The sequence below is a fragment of the Dermacentor variabilis genome, chromosome 6, assembly GCF_050947875.1.
Source record: "Dermacentor variabilis isolate Ectoservices chromosome 6, ASM5094787v1, whole genome shotgun sequence".
NCBI classification, from domain to species: Eukaryota; Metazoa; Arthropoda; class Arachnida; order Ixodida; family Ixodidae; genus Dermacentor; species Dermacentor variabilis.
Genome location: NC_134573.1, coordinates 94,332,829 through 94,351,434, shown reverse-complemented (window position 1 = coordinate 94,351,434; position 18,606 = coordinate 94,332,829). Strand labels below are relative to the sequence as shown.

At 49.7% G+C, this 18,606-nt stretch overlaps 2 protein-coding genes across 2 annotated transcripts; one reads left to right on the top strand and one right to left on the bottom strand.

Annotated features, from left to right (window-relative positions):
* Window positions 1-2,513: 2,513 nt before the first annotated feature.
* On the top strand, window positions 2,514-13,332 carry LOC142584932 (uncharacterized). Its single transcript, XM_075695291.1, has 3 exons — window positions 2,514-3,874; window positions 12,429-12,655; window positions 12,896-13,332. Exons 1-3 carry the CDS (start codon window positions 2,936-2,938, stop codon window positions 13,251-13,253), a joined length of 1,524 nt encoding a protein of 507 aa, XP_075551406.1. The 5' UTR covers window positions 2,514-2,935; the 3' UTR covers window positions 13,254-13,332.
* Window positions 13,333-14,230: 898 nt separating this feature from the next.
* LOC142584933 (palmitoyltransferase ZDHHC20-A-like) lies at window positions 14,231-18,046 on the bottom strand. The gene is made up of 3 exons (XM_075695292.1): window positions 17,658-18,046; window positions 16,920-17,159; window positions 14,231-16,280 (listed from the first exon to the last, which is right to left on the bottom strand). Exons 1-3 carry the CDS (start codon window positions 17,900-17,902, stop codon window positions 15,710-15,712), a joined length of 1,056 nt encoding a protein of 351 aa, XP_075551407.1. The 5' UTR covers window positions 17,903-18,046; the 3' UTR covers window positions 14,231-15,709.
* Between the last annotated feature and the right edge of the window lie 560 nt (window positions 18,047-18,606).

Sequence of the window (18,606 nt, the reverse complement as noted above, 5' to 3'; positions counted from 1 at the left end):
GCCTTCAAGAGTGGAACGCGACAGCGTTCCCGTCGACCCGCCAAGGGGTGTAAGACAATGGGCTACGGCGCAGCGACTACGCGCCCCGCATCGGACGCGGTGAGCGTCGAGCAACGCAGTGTTCGGCGCGACAACGAAATGTGCGCCTGAGCAAGCGACGCACGCCTGAGCCTTAGAAACAGCTCGTTTCTAAGGCAACACCGCGTTCACTAGAGGCGCTTTTGTACCGCTTTGAAGCATCGAACTCGTGGCTCAGTGGTAACGTCTCACACTCCAGAGACCCTGGTTCGATTCCCACCCAGCCCATCTTGCAAGTTGTTTTAACGCGATAGCGTTAAGGAGCTCGTGTCGCAGAAGGAGCTCGTGTCGGCGTCGGCGTCCGCGGCGTTGGCCGTGAGCGATAAATCACGGCAGGCACTTAATAAATAAAAATCAACTTCCAAGATGGGCTGGGTGGGAATCGAACCAGGGTCTCCCGAGGGTGAGACGGAGACGTTACCACTGAGCCACGAGTTTTTTTTTTCTTTATTTCCAATGTGACAACACAAAATAGAGAAACCAACACAAAAATGTTAAACGTGCCAACCAGTAGCTTGTTGACGCGACATTGCTAAAAATGTTTTAATGACACTAGGTCATTAAGTACAGGATACCATGTTGGCTGTTCGTCCTGGGACTGGTACACATCTCGGATATAGGCAATGCTTTCAATGAAGTTTTCTCTTACCGATCTTACAATAGGATCTGCATGTCTGACAGCCATTCTTGTTTTCCACATGCTATGCATGCTTAATACCATGAACATGTCATAGGGCACACCCCCGTCATTGTTAACCGCAAGAAAGTTAATTCCATATGGTGTGAGGGGCAAATCTTTTTTCAGCGTTCTCTGGAGGACGTCCCAATGAAAAATTGAATCTAAACAGTCAAGGAATATATGTGTTACTGTTTCTGGCTTGCGGCATAAAATGCAATCAACTGACCCGGGAAGAAAAAAGCCCTTTTCCTGCAGCCAGGGTTTGACTAGGAGCGTGCCACTATGGAGTTGAAAAAAGAAAGTTTTCACAGACGACCGAACCGGCATTTTTTTAACTCTCTTTAAAACATCCTTACCCGGACCGACAGAAAAAATGGCTCGATATAAAGGTACTGGAAGCATCACGTCACGGAGATCTTTGTACAATTGTTTCTTTGATACTATAATTAGATAATCAAAAGAGAAACGTACTCGAAGAATCTTGAAGGCACTTACAACTTCGCGTAGATACCCGCACAAGCCGCTTCCAGTAACGCCACACGATGACACAATAAACTCGGGGAGAACATTCTGCAGTCTCACTTGAAGCACTGCTCGTAAAAATGGGTCATGCTGGTCCCGCAAGAAAATAAACCTTGAGACAATCTGCCTCAGAAAAAGATGAGCTAAGCCAAGCCCTCCTGCTTTCAGTGAGTGAAATAAGTTGAGACGACTTGTGCGTTCCCATGTTGAATTCCATACAAACGATGCAAGAATTCTATGGAATTTCTGCGCACTAGTTCGTGACATAGCGAGCACCTGCAACACATACCAAATTCGCGCAACAAGGAACGTGTTGCAAATAGTTGACCTGGTAAATATGGATAAATTTTTCCCGCCCCATTTCGCAGTTTCCTGGCGCATTCTCTCAGCTTCTTACTGAGCCACGAGTTCGATGCTTCAAAGCGGTACAAAAGCGCCTCTAGTGAACGCGGTGTTGCCTTAGAAACGAGCTGTTTCTAAGGCTCAGGCGTGCGTCGCTGGCTCAGGCGCACATTTCGTTGTCGCGCCGAACGCTGCGTTGCTCGACGCTCACCGCGTCCGATGCGGGGCGCGTAGTCGCTGCGCCGTAGCCCCACTGTCTTACACCCCTTGGCGGGTCGACGGGAACGCTGTCGCGTTCCGCTCTTGAAGGCGAAGCTTAAGCGTCCTCCAATTTTTTTATTCATGAAGTGCCTGCTGGGATTTATCGCTCACAGCGAACGCCGCCGACGCCGACACCGACGCCGACGCCGACGACACCGGCTTTTCTGCGACACGAGCTCCTTAACGCCGTCGCGTTAATACGAGGTGAACTTGCTTTTAACAACGCTGTACGACTGAACTTCGGCCAACAACTTGAAAGACGCCAGCACGCGTCGACCTTGAACACCCATGCAATAAAGAAGCGTTCGTACGCGAACCTCATCGGTAGCTTGGTGCAATCTTGTAGCGTAGTTATAGTCCTCCAACTGCTCAATCCAGGTAGACCATGCACTTGGGTAGGCGAAGTCGAAGCTCGATGGTCGTTGGAGCCCAAGTACCCGGGATAACACAGCGTCCGGCTTGTTCGCCATTAGAGAGAACGAACGGCGACCACTTCTGACACCATGTACGATGTGGGGCGCTGACATACGCTAGCTGCGTCTACCCAAGTGACTCGGAGCCGCATTGACTGAATGAATGCTCCACACCTTTATTCGAGAACCACATCTATATAGAACGCGTGGCACGTAGCGCCCTCTACAATCTGTACTGCAATTCATAACTTTAGTGAAGGTTCCAGCAGATTGCATTGCTAGAGGGTACCCTCCAACTCTGCTTGTATTTCTTAGTGGCATAAGCTTTAAATAGTAGTTATATTGTAATTTATAGTGTATACTACCTGATCAAATGCAGTTTTTCTTGAATTTTATCATGTTATGGTTATCTTTTCGTGGTCGCTCGAATTCTCGACGTGTGGGTATGTGCCATGTTCAAAGAAATCAACATCAACGAAACATAGCTCGCGCTCTTCTTGTCGCTGCACCAACTACACTGTAGAAGTCGAGGTTCCAGACCCGCCCTGACTCGCGTTAGAAGGAGCCTGGTTTGCAAGCCCATTTCCACCCGCAATCACCAGCAAAGGACTTGCAGGACAGGGACAGGAGAAGAAGCGGTATGGACGACAAGACACAACGGATCTTCCCGCGATACATCTCCTCAGTCAAAAGCAATTCCTACCCGACACCAGGCCAGTGCAGCAACGATCGGGGTCCGAGCCAGAGGCAACTTCAAAACGCAAGTCCACTGCCTGCCGCGGGTCTTGCTTACGGACAGTCTACAAGTGTTCTTCACTCACCTGACGCAATTATGCCTCAGTTCACGCGCACTGCATCACAAGCCGCCGATGTGCAGCAGAGACAGAGGGCATACGGCCGGCAGTACCCGCTCATGGACACAGCCTCGTCGCCAGTGGGGCTGCCAGCGCGTTCGGGTCACAGTACAGCGTCGTTTTCATTTCGGAGACAACACTCCCGCATGAGCGACAGTAGCTGGACCGACTCGACCTCAAGCTCCACGACGAGCAGCGGCCACTGCTGCGTCTGCAACGCAGCCAGCGACTCCGACTTGATTCCTCGCCGCAAGAGACGCCGCCATGCCAAGTCGGGTGGCGACAAACCGAAGAACTTCTCGTGGATAACCTGCGTGCCCATTGTAGCCGTGGCTGTGCTCGCCGCTTGCCTGTTCCTGTTAGCCCTTTCAGCTGTGGCACGGTCACGCCGTCTGGCGTTCTCTGTTCCCGTGACGCACCATCTGCAGGAAGAAGCTCACCCGCAGCGGAAGGGAACGTCTCCTACTGTCGCGAGCACGAGCGACGCGCCCGTACAGCACAAGCTGTTGGTTGAAGAGGAAGGGAGCGAGAAAATTGGGAAACGTGATCCAAGCACAACGACTGCACCCACGGTCAAGGCTAAGACTTTGGCTCCGGGTTTGAAGAGGAAGCACTCCAAGCGTGCAAGGAAGACTACACCCTCGCCAAAACTAGCTGCGAGAAAGAACAATGACAGCAATCGGAAAGCAGGCAGGACTACTAAGGTCATTCATTTACAACACGCCGTGAGTAACTGTTTTTTTTTTTGGTTCGCAAACTCGTGTGACCATAGTGGCTGAAAACAGGGCTGAACTACAATGCTATGTATACCCTCCCATTTAAACAACCGCTGCCGCACTTCACATCAGCGTACCCGAATATTTGCCAGATTATCATTCCATCTCTCCTGCGCTCCCTGCAGCGTGCCTTTCATGTGACAGACAGCGTAGAAGAAAACACCACTAAATTTTGCTTGCTGAGCAGTTATGTAGGAGTTATTATGCGCTATAGCTACTGACTCAAAAGCTACAGGAAACTTATACTAATGCGTAAGCATTGTTTGGCTCGGCTGTGAATTTGTTTGTGCTTAGTTTTTCTTACTTGCTTTTCCTAGCTTATGCGCATCTACCCATGGCCTTTCCAGTGACGAAGAATGCTTAGGCTTTAGTAGACAATTGTCAGATTTTCACGCTACATCCGGCCCCTCTGTTGCAATCGTACCGATTGAGTTGAAACGCCGGGCACTAGCGCGCCTCGATGGAGCACAGTGGTCGGAAGGAAACACCAGCTGCCACAATACCGCGTGAGGCATTGCGTGTGGGGAGGGTGCATCGCCGCGATGCTATGCCACCCTCGCTGTCGCTCTGGCGAGCCTGTGCAAAGCCACCCCAAAAAAATGTTTAGGTGGCTTTGGCCTGTGTTATGCGCGCGTTCCTTGTCCGCGCAAGCTCTCACGTTCTGACCGAGTCTCGCTTAGACCCAATAAAAACGCTACAAGCGTCTCAACGTGCTCCCTTGCCCGCGAGGTGTTGGTAACTCGAAGAACGCTCAGCAGCGTTCAGGTAATGGACACTGGGCCACCACAAAAACTCAAATTGCCCCACACCAAAATTTAAAGTTAGCCTACGCTAATATTTAAAGTTGGTCCCCCCCCCCAAATTTGGGTTGGCCGACTCCTAAATTTAAGTTGACCCACCCCAAAATTTCAAGTTGGCCCAGCCCCAAATTTCAGTTGGCCAACGTGCAAATTTTACGTTGGCCCAACCCAAATTTAATTTCATCATCATCATCAGCCCGGTTACGCCCACTCCAGGGCAAAGGCCTCTCCCATACTTCTCCAACTACTCCGGTCACGTGCCAATCGTTGCCATGTTGTCCCGGTAAACTTCTTAATCTCATCCGCCCACCTAACTTTCTGCCGCTCCCTGTTACGCTTCCCTTCCTTTAGAATCCAGTCCGTAACCCTTAATGACCATCGGTTATCTTCCCTCCTCATTACATGTCCTGCCTATGCCCCCCCCCCCATTTCTTTTTCTTAATTTCAACTAAGATGTCATTAACTCGTGTTTGTTCTCTCACCCAACCTGCTCTTTCTTATCCCTTAACGTTACACCCATCTCTCTTCTTTCCATAGCTCGTTGCGTCGTCCTCAATTTAAGTAGAGCCCTCTTCGTAAGCCTCAGGTTTCTGCCCCATACGTGAGTACTGGTAAGACACAGCTGTTACACACTTTTCTTTTGAAGGATAATGGCAACCTGATGTTCATGATCTGAGTATGCCTGCCAAACGCACCCCAGCCCATTCTTATTCCTCTGATTATTTCAGTCTCATGATCCGGATCCGCGGTCACTACCTGCCCTAAGTAGATGTTTTCCCTTACCACTTCCAGTGCCTCGCTACCTTTCGTAAACTCCTGTTCTCTTCCGAGACGGTTAAACATTACTTTAGTTTTCTGCAGATTAATTCCTTCTGCTTTGCCTCTCCAGGTCAGTGAGCATGCATTGCAATTGGTACCCTGAGTTACTAAGCAAGCCAATATCATCAGCGAATCGCAAGTTACAAAGGTATTCTCCATTAACTCTTATCCCCAATTCTTCCCAATCCAGATCTCTGAATACCTCCCGTAAACATCCTGTGAATAACATTGGAGAGATCGTATCTCCCTGCCGGGCGCCCTTCTCTATTGGGATTTTGCATGCTTTCTTTACGGAGGACTACGGTGGCTGTGGAGCGGCTATAGACATCTTTCATTATTTTTACATATGGCTCGTCTACACTCTGATTCCGTAATGCTTCCATGACTGCTGAGGTTTCGACTGAATCAAACGCTTTCTCTTAATCAATGAAAGCTACATATAAGGGTTGATTATATTCCGCACATTTCTCTATCACCTGATTGATAGTGTGAACATAGCTTATTGTTGAGTAGCCTTTACGATATCCCGCCTGGTTCTTTGGCTGACAATAGTCTAAGGTGTTCCTGATTCTATTTGCGATTAGCGTAGTAAATACTTTGTAGGCAACGGAGAGTAAGCTGATTGGTCTATAATTTTTCAAGTCTTGGCATCCCTTTTCTTATAGATTAAGATTAGGTTGGCGTTCTTCCAAGATTCCGCCATTGTGTATACAGGGTGGCCAGTTTTTCTAGAACAATCTGCCCACCATCCTTCAACAAATCTGCTGTTACCTGATCCTCCCCAGCGGCCTTCCCACTTTGCATAGCTCCCAAGGCTTTCTTTACTTCTTCCGGTGATAGTTGTGGGATTTCAAAATCCTCTAGACTAGTCTCTCTTCCATTATTGTCGTGGGTGCCACCGGTACTGTATAAATCTCTATAGAACTCCTCAGCCATTTTAACTACATCATCCATATTAGTCGTGATATTGCCGGCTTTGTCTTTTAACGCATACATCTGATTCTTGCATATTCCTAGTTTCTTCTTCACTGCTTTTATGCTCCCTCCGTTCCTGAGAGCATGTTCAATTCTATCCATATTATACTTCTTTATGTCGGCTGTCTTACGCTTGTTGATTAACTTGGAAAGTTCTGCCAGTTCTATTCTAGCTGTAGGGTTAGAGGCTTTCATGCATTGTCGTTTCTTAATCAGATCTTTCGTCTCCTGCGATAGCTTACTAGTGTCACGTCTAACGAAGTTACCATCGACTTCTATTACACACACCTTAACGATGCCCATAAGATTGTCGTTCATTGCTTCAACACTGAGGTCCTCTTCCTGAGTTAAAGCCGAATACCTGTTCTGTAGCTTGATCCGGAATTCCTCTAGTTTCCCTCTTACCGCTAACTCATTGATTGGCTTCTTATGTACCAGTTTCTTCTGTTCCCTCCTCATGTCTAGGCTGATTCGAGTTCTTACCATCCTATGGTCACTGCAGCGCACCTTGTCGAGCACGTGCACATCTTGTATTATGCCAGGGTTAGCGCAGAGTATGAGGTCTATTTCATTTCTAGTCTTGCCAGTTGGGCTCCTCCACGTCCACTTTCGTATATCCCGCTTGCGGAAGAAGGAATTCATTATCCGCATATTATTCTGTTCTGCAAACTGTACTAACAACACTCCCCTGCTATTCCTAGAACCTATGCCATATTCCCCCACTGACTTGTCTCCAGCCTGCTTCTTGCCTACCCTGGCATTGAAGTCGCCCATCAGTATAGTGTATTTTGTTTTGACTTTATCCATCGCTGATTCCACGTCTTCATAGAAGTTTTTGATTTTCTGGTCATCATGACTGGATGTAGGGGCGTAGGCCTGTACGACCTTCAATTTGTACCTCTTATTCAGTTTCACATCAAGGCCTGCCACCCTCTCGTTAATGCTATAGAATTCCTGTATGTTACCACCTATATTCTTATTAATTAGGAATCCGACTCCTAGCTCTCGTCCCTCCGCTAAGCCCCGGTAGCACAGGACTTGCCCGCTTTTTAGCACTCTATATGTTTCTTTTGTCCTCCTAACGTCACTGAGCCCTATTCTATCCCATTTACTGCCCGCTAATTCTTCCAATAGCACTTCTAGACTCGCCTCACTAGATAACGTTCTAGCGTTAAACGTTGCCTGGTTCAGGTTCCAATGGCGGCCTGTCCGGACCCAGATATTCTTAGCACCGTCTTCTGCATTACAGGTCTGACCGCCGCCGTGCTCATTTGCTTCGCAGCTGCTGGGGACTGAGGCGGGGGGGGGGGGGGTTTGATTGTTGTATTTATAATATTACGATATGATCGAGCGATGCTCAAGAAACGAGCCGCCGCGAGAACGACGATGAAGTTGGTCGGTGCGCTTGGCGCGATTGAGTGTCGGCCTGGCTGCCTGGCTCCAGTGTAAATAGCCTGTACATAGCGTCTTCTTTCTGTGTCTTTCCACATGCAACATTCTGGTGGAGCTCAGCGACTCCGTCCTCACCACGGAACTCAGAAGTGGTTGGCACACCGAGCTTGTGACCATGCCTCCCGGTGACGCGCCCACCTCTGGAACGGCTTCGGCTTGTCCCACTGCTCCAATCGTCACGGTCGCCCCACATCGCGACCCAGGTGTGTTCTCTGGCCTGGAGGGACAGGATGTTGATGACTGGATCAAATTCTATGAACACGCCAGTGCTTATAACAGGTGGGACCCAACGATTATGCTCGCCAATGTCATCTTTTATCTCGGCGGCACCCCACGCGTGTGGCGCCAAACGCATGACGACGAGATAACCAGTTGGGACAGTTTCAAAGAAAAGCTCAGGGAACTGTTCGGCGACACCATTGGGCGCAAGGCTGCCGCGAGAAAGGCTCTTGCGTCTCATATTCAGTCATCTACGGAGCCGTGCGTTTCCTACATCCTCGACGCCTTGGCTTTATGCCGCAAAGCTGACGATGCTATGTCCGAAGCCGATAAAGTGTCACATGTTCTAAAAGGCATCGCCGACGACGCTTTCAATTTGCTTGTTTTCGGCAACGTCTCGACTATCGACGCCATCATCAAAGAATGCCGTCGCCTTGAACAAGCTAAGAGCCGCCGTATCACACACCACATCACACGGCTACCCAACACTGCTGCTACGTCGACATGTGAGGGTCGACCACGTCAGACCACCACCTGTGACGACGTCATCCGTATTGTTCGCCGCGAGCTCGAGGCCACCTGTTCGCCAGCTTTCTCCACGACGCCTCCCGATCAGCCAGCGATCACCATTGCGATGATCCAGGCCGTCGTCCGACAGGAATTTGAGGACATGGGTCTGAACTCCGTGTGTTCCACGTCTCAACCCAGCGTTCCCGAGTTCTCTAGCGGCCCTCCTCCACACGCAACAATATGAATACAACAATCAAACCCCGACCCTCAGTACTCTTATCTAATTTGGAGGTTGTGGCCAAGTACTGCACCAGGGTGGCCAATCCTCTGGTGAGGAAATGCATTACCGGTTCTGGTCACCGGGATCAGGCCGCACTCCGGGCCTGTTCAAGCGATTTTATCAACACGCGGATTTTCTTTTCCTTTTGTTTTTAATCCGGTGGAAAATTGCTCGGCACCGGGATTCGAACAATGGTCCTCGTGCATGCGAGGCGGGTTCTCTACCTCTATGCCACCGCTTTAAATTTCATTTCACCCACTCCCACATTTTAGTTGGGCCACCTTCAAATTTCAAGTTGACCCACCACATAAATTAAGTTGGCCCACCCCGCAGATTGGACTTTCCCCACCCCCGAATTTCGGTTGGCTCGAGTTCAAATTTCAAGTTGGCCCACCCCCAAACTTCACGTTGGCCCACATCAGAATTTCAGTTGGTCCACCCCATATTTCAAGTTGGCCCACCTCCAAATTTCTCGTTGACCCAATGCCAAATTCTAGTTGACCTACCCCCAAATTTAAGTTGTGCCACACTCAAATTTCAAGTTGGCCCACCCCCAGATATGACTTGCCCCACCCCCAAATTTCGGTTGGCCCACGTTCAAATTTCAAGTCCCCCCCCCCAAGCTTCACGTTGGCCCGCACCAAAATTTCAGTTGCTCCACCCCATATTTCAAGCTGGTTCCCCCACAAATTTCAAGTTGGTCCACTTGCAAATTTTAGTTCGCCCACCTCTAAATTTCAGGTTGACCCAAATTTGACCTACCCCAAAATTCCGTTCGCCCACCGTTACTATAAGCTTCCGCATACAGTTTCTAAGGAGCCCTATGCATTTCTACGGGGACCCTCTTTTTTTTATTTTTGAGCTTTGACTTGTTGCCAATTGCTTAAAACCTACCAGTCATCTACATTTCAACTATCATAACGTATAAATGTTTTAATGTTGCAAATTACGCATGCTTGTGCAGATACATAGGATTATACTTTTCGCGTGACAGGGCTGGGGAGCGAAGAATGCTTACGCATTAGAGAGTTTCAGAACTGGGGCCCCAAGACTCTGGGTCCTCAAGCTGCGTTGCTTTGGTTAGTCTTGGGCTAGGATGAGCATCAGAGTGTTTATTAGAATTGGGACGATAGCAGCGTTGGGTTGCACGCAGGGGACGCCGCAGTGGTGAAAATAGAAGACGCTTGAAAGCGATAACAGAATAGCCTCTTTAAAAACAAAACCTAAAAGAAGTCATTTTAGCAAAAAATGACTCGGCATAAAGCTTGTAATAAAAAATTACCGACGATTACGTTACTTCCTAATGCGAAGTTTGAGCGCAGCAAATAAGCTGTTTCACCTTTTCGATAGATTGAGGCAAAGAAATCGAGCAACACATGTATGCGCTATCACAGAATTTTTTTTTTATTTTTCACACGTATTCCTTTAACAAAGACTCCACTAACAGTTCTTGACAGTCATGAAGGAAGCTTTGTGGTCGGAGAAATAGACTGATATATGTTCGACTTGGTACACCAATGCTTGATTCTCAAAGACGAGATGTATACAAGTGCCTCGCGAGGTTGTCACAGCCGTGGGACGCGTTACGAGCGAGAGGAACGGGATGTTCTCCCGCATAAGTGTTAGGAAATTGCTGTTTGTCTTTATGTCAAGCCGCCACCGATCTGGCTCTCTGATTGCCACCGCACAGGGCGAACGGCAGCGGCAATTTCGGCTCGGGCGGTGCACATATACAGATCCGCCGCCACCGATCTGGCTCTCTGATTGCCACCGCACAGGGGTTGCATTGGAGGAGGAGCGAAGAAAGGAATTAAGTTCGAGCCGGCGCTTTGACAACCGGAGACTCGCAGGAAGAGGGGGGAGGGGGGCGGCGTGTACACCCAGCGGCAAACGATGGGGGCAGAAGCGCGCGCAGCAAGCGGACAACACGATGAAGGGAGGAGGGAAGAGATAGCAGCGACTGACTGATGCCGCTGACGCCGATAGTGAGTCAACCCCAGCTGCGGAGCTGGTTTCAGGGACAACGAATAACCGGCGCGTCGGCAACTGAAGAGCACCCTATCCGCCACACAAGAACAGGGGGGGGGGGGGACCCTTTCCTCCTCTTTCTGCATGGCGGCGACGGTGTTCTATGCAGTCACGTTATCTTGACTCTCTAGCGGCGTCAGCGGCATCCAGCGGTATCAGTCGGTCGCTGCTAGCGCCGGGGGGATGAAAGGGGGGCGGAGCTGGTTACGAGGCCGACGACGACGACGACGCGAAACCCAGGAACGGACGCCAAAGAGCTGCGCTCGAAAATAATGACTATGTTATCGCTTGTATGACTTTCTAAGCGTGGGAATGGGGAGGGGGGGAGCCGAAGGACGCCAACCCGGCCTCAGCTGGCGTTTTCTTGCGTTGCGCAGCGTTTCTCGCCTTTAAATATGCCGCAAGTCACCAAGAACAAAGCAAGTTTGCTCTGCAACCCACTGTTGTATGTCGATTTAAGTTGTAGTGAAACATGACTGCGCATACGAAGCTTTCTTGCCAGTCATGCTTGGCGCCATAACTTGTCTGAGCGATCCGAGTTCTGGATGGCTGTGGCTCGTATGTATCTCTTGGCTGTCACGCGACAGCTCGTCATGGCTCGCCGCCCGCACGAGCCACCTAAGGTGGCTTGAGAACACACGCTATATTTAGAGTTTAGGGTGTTCGAGTTGACACTAACGCAATGACCCAAGGCTGCCTTGCGTTCGGCGCATGCTCTTTTATGGCGCGCTATCTTGGGGCCCCAAGGTGCTTGGGCCCCCAATTCCAAAACTCTCTATTAAAACAAATGCTGGCTCTCCCGTAATCGAGGGTAGATGCAAGTATAAAATGGCTACAGGCAAATCAGATAGGTTGGAGTAATTACGGCGATTACTCACGACCATCTCACAACCTCACTGGAAGTCTCGTCTCCGCCAAAGCAGGAAACTCTATGGGCCAAACAGCCATTCGCGTCACGTCGGACGCGCCACGGAACTCGCAGACCACTGGCATTGAAAAGAACACAGGCAACCCTGCTTCAGTGCCAAAAGATGGCAATCAAATGTATGGTGCACTCACTCAAAAAAAGTTTACACCCTTCGGGGCTTTCTTGTCCCCAAACGATAATCGTCATCTGCCTTCCTTGCGTTTCCTCTCTTGAAAACTGGGCACTCGCTACATTCCTGTCTTGAATGCTGTGCCGCACTTTCTTAAGTTTTGACTGGTTGCCCGGATGATCTCGTTTTGTTCTCGCAACGATGCCCGGATGTCCTCATTCCATTCTCGTCTTGGATGCCCGGATAACGGCTCAGTATTCTGGCTCAAGGTATTTTAAAGGTCGCCGGCTACGGGAGCTTGAGGCATTTCACGCTTAAAATCCCACTAGATTAACAATATTCAGACAAGCTAACGCGAATGACGCTTGATTTATTGCGCGCAGGTCGTTCCCGAGTGTCGCGAAGTGTCCTACACGTTCTGCGAGCGCTCGGAGCACGAATTTTATTACCAGCCTGAAAGCAACACGTGCTACCAGACGAATGCGGTGAACGTTTGCACCCGAGGCACCAACCGGTTCGCCACACTGGACCACTGCGTTCACAGCTGCGTCTCTACCAGGCACCCGGCTGACGAGTGCTTCGGCAAGCCGATCTTCACGCGCTGCGCAAGGTATCACACGTGCGCGTGAATGTCCCTGCCTTTCAGTTATGCACATAATGAAGTTGACCCGTGAGATCATACTTGACGACTGACGACTACACTCGACGGTGTTGTTGCGACTTGTGTGTCGCATGCTTTTCTTGGCACGAATTCGCCCAACAGAGAGTTAAATTCTTGACACGCAGCTTTGGCACTCTCTGGTGCGTCACCGCCCCTTCAGTGCGACAATGTTTGATTCGTCGTCTGCAGGCGAGATGTCCTCTCCGACTGGTGGCACTACGACAACAGCAAGTGCGTGCCCTGGTCATTTCGTTCAGGCGGCTGTCCGGCTAACGGAAGTATGGTCTTCCCGACGGCCAAGGAGTGCGAGAAGCGCTGCCGAAAACCGCATGGCGGACCCCGGTGCCAGCGGCCCGAGGTGGTGGCCTGCGGTCGCCGCCACCTCAAGTACCCGTACTTCGCTCGCGTGTCGCCGGAAGACGGCCGCTTGCGGTGTTTCCGCTCTTCGCCGACCACGCTGCAGCGCCACCTGTGCCTCGTGGGCGTGAACCGGTTCCCTACCTTCGGTTCCTGCGTCGCCTCTTGCCGGCAGAAGCCGCCAACTTGAGCATAGTCGACGACGTCGTCCGCCTTATTTTCCTCTTTGTCGGCGTCGCGAACAATGCACCATCTTCGTGCTCGTGAAACGTGTCGTTCTTAATTTTTACGCAGCTTCGCAACTACAATACACCGCATGGCCTATACGCTGTGCAGCGGCAGAGTCTTGGTGCTAAATTTCATCCTCAACAAAAAAGTCAACGCTGCTGTCTTGTCGTGCTTTGCTCTGTTCTAGGGCGACTGCTCTAATTACTGTTTATTATTCGATAATTTGGCTGTTTCTGCTTTTGCGACTAGATGTCGTGCTGAACTTTTGTTCCAAATGTCGACAAAAACTCTAACACCTTGTCAACCTGACCTAATCAAGTGTTAAGGAAATGTTGGAAATGTCAAGGATAATATGTGTGTGCCATATTATAAATATGGAAAGAAGCTAGAAGGGCTATGGGAAACAGTCAAATACCAGTTAGTTGCGCTTTGGAGCTCTATGGTGTATTAATCAGAGCGTTCCTATGCAAACTTCAGGCGTATCCTGATGAAACTTCGCTAGGCTGGTGGGTCTTTAGGCGAACATGCTGGAGAAATTCCAAGGTTATAAATGCTCTTATGAGCCATAGAAAATAATTTAGCTTGTGAAAATTGAGATTGAATTTTCCATAGGTGGACCCCCGCCTGATGGGAAATGGCCTGAATGAAACCGGTAGCAGTTATTTCAGTTGTACCGGTTTTGTTTGTCTTGGTTCTTGCGCAGCAAGCATAGCGGCCTATGCGAATCTCTCACAAGCAACGCAGCTCTAGAAAGCCAGACGCCTATAACCGCTGGGTTGCCGGCGAAGGAGATCGAACTACGCACCTCCCGCAACCAAGCCGGATGTCCTACCCACTGTTCCACGACTGCTGAGGGGCTAAAACGTTTGCCGTGACTCGTTAAACTTCACTGAACACAAACATACCATACATAACAAATACACAATTCTGTAGGGAAAATTTTCTCATTTTAATATCATAAGCCATTCCACTTTGTGAAGGTGGTTGACCAGTGAGGCTGTTTAGCACATGACACGGAGGTGACACATAATTTTGAACAAAGGTACGAGCTCATTTATTCTCTTGATCAGTGGCGATTATTCCACTCGGAACTGCAATCACATTCTTTGATAGTGTCAAATCGCTGCACGTACGCCGCTGGGTGGTTGGTTGAGCCGGATCGGTGTGGCATCGCAAGGTATAGGTCTACAACATGGAACGCGTAAGCCACTCTTTTTTTCGGTATCGACACATCCTCATTGAAATCACCGACCATGACAACAGAGGTAGTGTCATCGCAGCTAATTCACGCAAAATGAGTAGCCATGAACCTTGCGGGACTTTTGCTTGTTTACAGCGTATGAGCCATTGCTCACGGGGGTATGAGCCAGTTCACACGGGGGTAGGAGCCATTGATGATGACAGTTTGTGACAGTTTGTTTTGTAAGTTGTATGCGTAATTAGAAAGAATTTAAGCACTGTTCGCTTCGCTTTACTGAGTGCTTGTAGCCTCTGCCTTACGATACTGTGAGCCATTGCATTTTTGCTTGCTTACGGGAGTATGAATGCTTACGGGGGTATGAGCTATTGATGATGATAGTTTTTGTTCGCGGAGAACAAATATGCATGGAACCCTAGCCATAAACAGCTTCGCTGTAAAAAAAATTGTGGAGATCCCAACGCACATGATTGTATTCACGTGCAGCAAAACTCCCGTCAAGCAGTGTGCATGAAATCCTATACAACCTACAGTGATGCGTACAGTTCTCTTTACTTTCGTGCTGTGCAACATGTAATCTCATAGAATGTTTATCTACCGCAAATATCACAACTGTATTGTCATGCAATTTTTATGTTTGTGCACTACAGAGTGCTCTACAGTTATGACGGAACGAAAACGCCAAATCAGGCAGATGCACAGTGTGAAACGTATACGCAGTGATGTCATGTGGAATAGAGGGATATATTTGCATGACGCCTGTAGAGGGAAGAATGATAATGGAAGATGGATGTACACTGAAGTTCGACACGTCTTTTCTACATTTACAAGTTCGATACCTCTTGTGCTGTAATGACATAGCTGTTCTGGAATAATAGCGAAGAATGGGCCCGCACCCAGTGGCACATACTGAATGACTAAACCAAATAAAACAAGTAAATCGGTGAATCCGTTATACGTATTGCTTATTACATTAAAGAGGCAGCCACATGTATGCGATAATCAAGCGACCATGACACGCGACGTGAGAGGCCACGCTGCAGATGGACCATGTCGCACTGTCGCGGTGCGGGGCCACCACACCAACGTGACATTGCGAAAAAAAAATTAAGCAGACAACCAACCCATCCAATCTTGTGAAGTAATCCAGAGATTAATGAGAAAACGAAATTTCAGTCAGGTCACATTCAATATAGTGTTCTCTTATGCAGCTCGATTGGCTATCGTACTATGTCCACGACGGCGGCCCCAGGATCGAGGCTCGACGAGCGCGTCGAATAGGTGGCCGCGGAGTAGGTTGGCACGAAGGAAGACGGCCGAGACTCCACTCTGCCTCGCGTGGGGTGCAGCCTGGTCGGGAACCGGACGCCGTCGCCGAGACTCGTGAACACGGGAATCAACCACAGCGACCACCGTAGTCCGAACACCTCTACGAAGTTCCGATAACGGCTGCCGAGGTCGAACGAGTCCCCGTGTTCCAGGAACATAATGCTACGCATGCTCTCCAGCGTCGTCTCGTTCCTCGACACCATGGACAGGTGCATGCCGAGGAAAGAGCCGAGGCCAATGGCCAGCGCAGAGCCCACGAGCACGATGAAGCCCACGTGCAAGCCGTAGGGCTTCAGCGGCGACGGATCCGACCCCCACTCGACCAAGTGGGCTGCCAAGGTGGTGACGGTGTAGATGCACAGTGCCACCACGTAGGCGAGTGTGAGCAGGAAGAACTTGTAGGTGCTGAAACAGACGCAGTTGTTGAACCACGGGCAGTGGTGGTCCATCTTCATGATGCACCTGCGAAGACAGTCCGTGGGGCGTTCACGGCGTCAACACACTGCGTCAGGATGTCTCATACAGAATAACCATCTTAAACTTCAGGTAAATGTACTGTAGACAGCTTAGAAATGTCCTCTAAACCCGACGCCTAATTTGTTTAGAGATGAGCCTTCAAGATTATTTCGCCCTAGGTTATATTTGTATTAACAATTACTATTTAATGCAGTGTCCGTAAGTCCTTATTGCGGGTCGAAATACAAGAGAAAGCACGCCCGAAAAGTGAAAGATTGTCAAAACAGAAATAAGTAACAATACGAAGCAGCACGATAACAAAGATGAGGAAGGGATCGACTGCCTGATTTCTAGCAGTAGGAGATTGGGACAGAGATGCAGTACATAATGATGCCAGTGCTGCCACGTCGTCGCGATGCCGCGTTAGTGAGAGAGTTGGCTGTCTACAAAGCATATGCAGTCTCCCCAACACGCGGTTTAATATCTGCAGCAGTTGCAAACACGTTGACCTATCACTACCATAATGGATAAATGGCCGTATTGCAAGCTCTCCTAAATATTAAATTGCCACTGATCTTTCTCCTTCTCTTATATAGCTTTCGTTGGAACTTTCATGTTCACTTGCCTAAGTATGCATGCACCCACCTTCGGCACGTGGAGCAATGGTGACACCTGTCCGGTTTGAGCAGCTGGCACGGCGCGCAGTACCTGGCGCACCCGTCTGGCCCCAGGGTGAACACGCCTCTGTCCGCTGCTAGCATCTCGAGCAGACCGCGCCGGGTGCGTTCATTGTGGCAGTTGGCGAGCGCCTGCTGCTCTCCCACGCTAAGCAGATACGCGGGAGGCACGTCGGGAATCGCGGTCGCCGTCGTCTTCGCGTACGACCTGTCGGATGGTGACAGAAAGAGGGCCTCGCTATATTACTTGCGGTCACAAGGCAAAAGGAGAAAAGTATAAAGGCCTTCGCGGCAAGTGTAAGGCATACCATGCAACAACATCGTTTATTTTTTTCATAAACCGCGCAGCAGACTTGACGGCATCATGCATTCCTTAGAAACCAACTGGAACGCAGGGCGACGACGCAGACAGTCGGAAAGAGACGCTACTAATTAGAGTTGACAAGTACGAAGAAAAGTCGCTGTACGAATTCACGTTTGAAATGGGCCGAATTGGTGCAGTGGGGAGTACCGTCAGCGGCAGCAGACCAGATTTGGAGACGTGAGACACTGGTCTCTAAGGATTTTAGTAAGTGAACATGCATGCACACGCGCAGACTGAAGCATCTCGGCAGTGCAGGCAACGCACGTAAGATGGTGCGCTTAAACGTCTGCGCACTCACTGCGTAAGGCAAACGGTCGCACTGCTTGGCTCCGGGCAACTTACCAGACGCACAGGAAGAGTAGCAGATGGAATACGATGCCGAAGAATACGGCCTTGGCTATGCTTTCCTGCGCGATGACGACGCAGCAGAAGACGAGAACGTAGGCGTAGTAGCCCCACGATAACAGCGCCGATACCAGCAACACGGGAAGCCAGGCGAACAGCCGGTTCGGCTTTGCGAAGCTCTCTCGGCGGGCGCAGGTACCGTCCTCTACAGGAGTCGCTGGCCGCTCGACCGAGGGCAGCATGCGGGTGACGTCCTCTTCTTCTTTGTTCTTCCTACTGGTGGCCCATTTTCGCTTCCTACAAAGACCGCTAGGTGACTAGCAGTCGTCGTAGACAGTCTTGTCCCCCGTTGTGGCTCATATCCACTACGGGAGATTGGCCAAGAAGCAGGCAGTTCCAAGTATGTTCAGAATTAAAACTGAACTAAATGCATACGCTTGGCTCCGTGAACGATTCTTTTTCTTTCCCTTTTTTTTCTTTTTGCTATATTGGCTGGTTCTTTACGGTCCGAGTTCACGAATTGTCCAATGCTAATTGACAATTATGAAGATTAATATATAGGGATAAAAGAAGACATGAAACGCAGAGAGGTTAACCAGAACAACTCTCCGGTTGGCTACTGTGCACTAGAAGGAATGACAGAGCGTAAGTAATTACAGGTTTTGGGGGAAGTTAATAACCATTAAATTTACAATTACGACACAAAGTGGCTGGCTACTCCATGTAGCGAACTTTCAAATGCCATACACGAGTGCTTAGAAGCGTCACTCACGAGGTCACGTTTCCATATTCCTACACTGAGAAAATATTGGACTGGCTCACTATTGCATGTGGCCCTCACCAGCTCAATTTCTCCTGCTATTGCGGCTTCCTGCTCGCTTACTGCTGTGACGCGCGATGTCATACTCACCGACTCAAAGTCAGCGCAGCAGCGATTGTATCCCAA

Coding starts and splice junctions, on each gene's coding strand:
- LOC142584932 (XM_075695291.1), top strand. CDS start 2,936: ATGGACGACAAGACACAACGGATCTTCCCGCGATACATCTCCTCAGTC. Junction 3,875..12,428: donor TCATTCATTTACAACACGCC/GTGAGTAACTGT, acceptor TATTGCGCGCAG/GTCGTTCCCGAGTGTCGCGA. Junction 12,656..12,895: donor ATCTTCACGCGCTGCGCAAG/GTATCACACGTG, acceptor CGTCGTCTGCAG/GCGAGATGTCCTCTCCGACT.
- LOC142584933 (XM_075695292.1), bottom strand. CDS start 17,902: ATGCTGCCCTCGGTCGAGCGGCCAGCGACTCCTGTAGAGGACGGTACC. Junction 17,160..17,657: donor CTACTCTTCCTGTGCGTCTG/GTAAGTTGCCCG, acceptor ACCATCCGACAG/GTCGTACGCGAAGACGACGG. Junction 16,281..16,919: donor CATTGCTCCACGTGCCGAAG/GTGGGTGCATGC, acceptor CTGTCTTCGCAG/GTGCATCATGAAGATGGACC.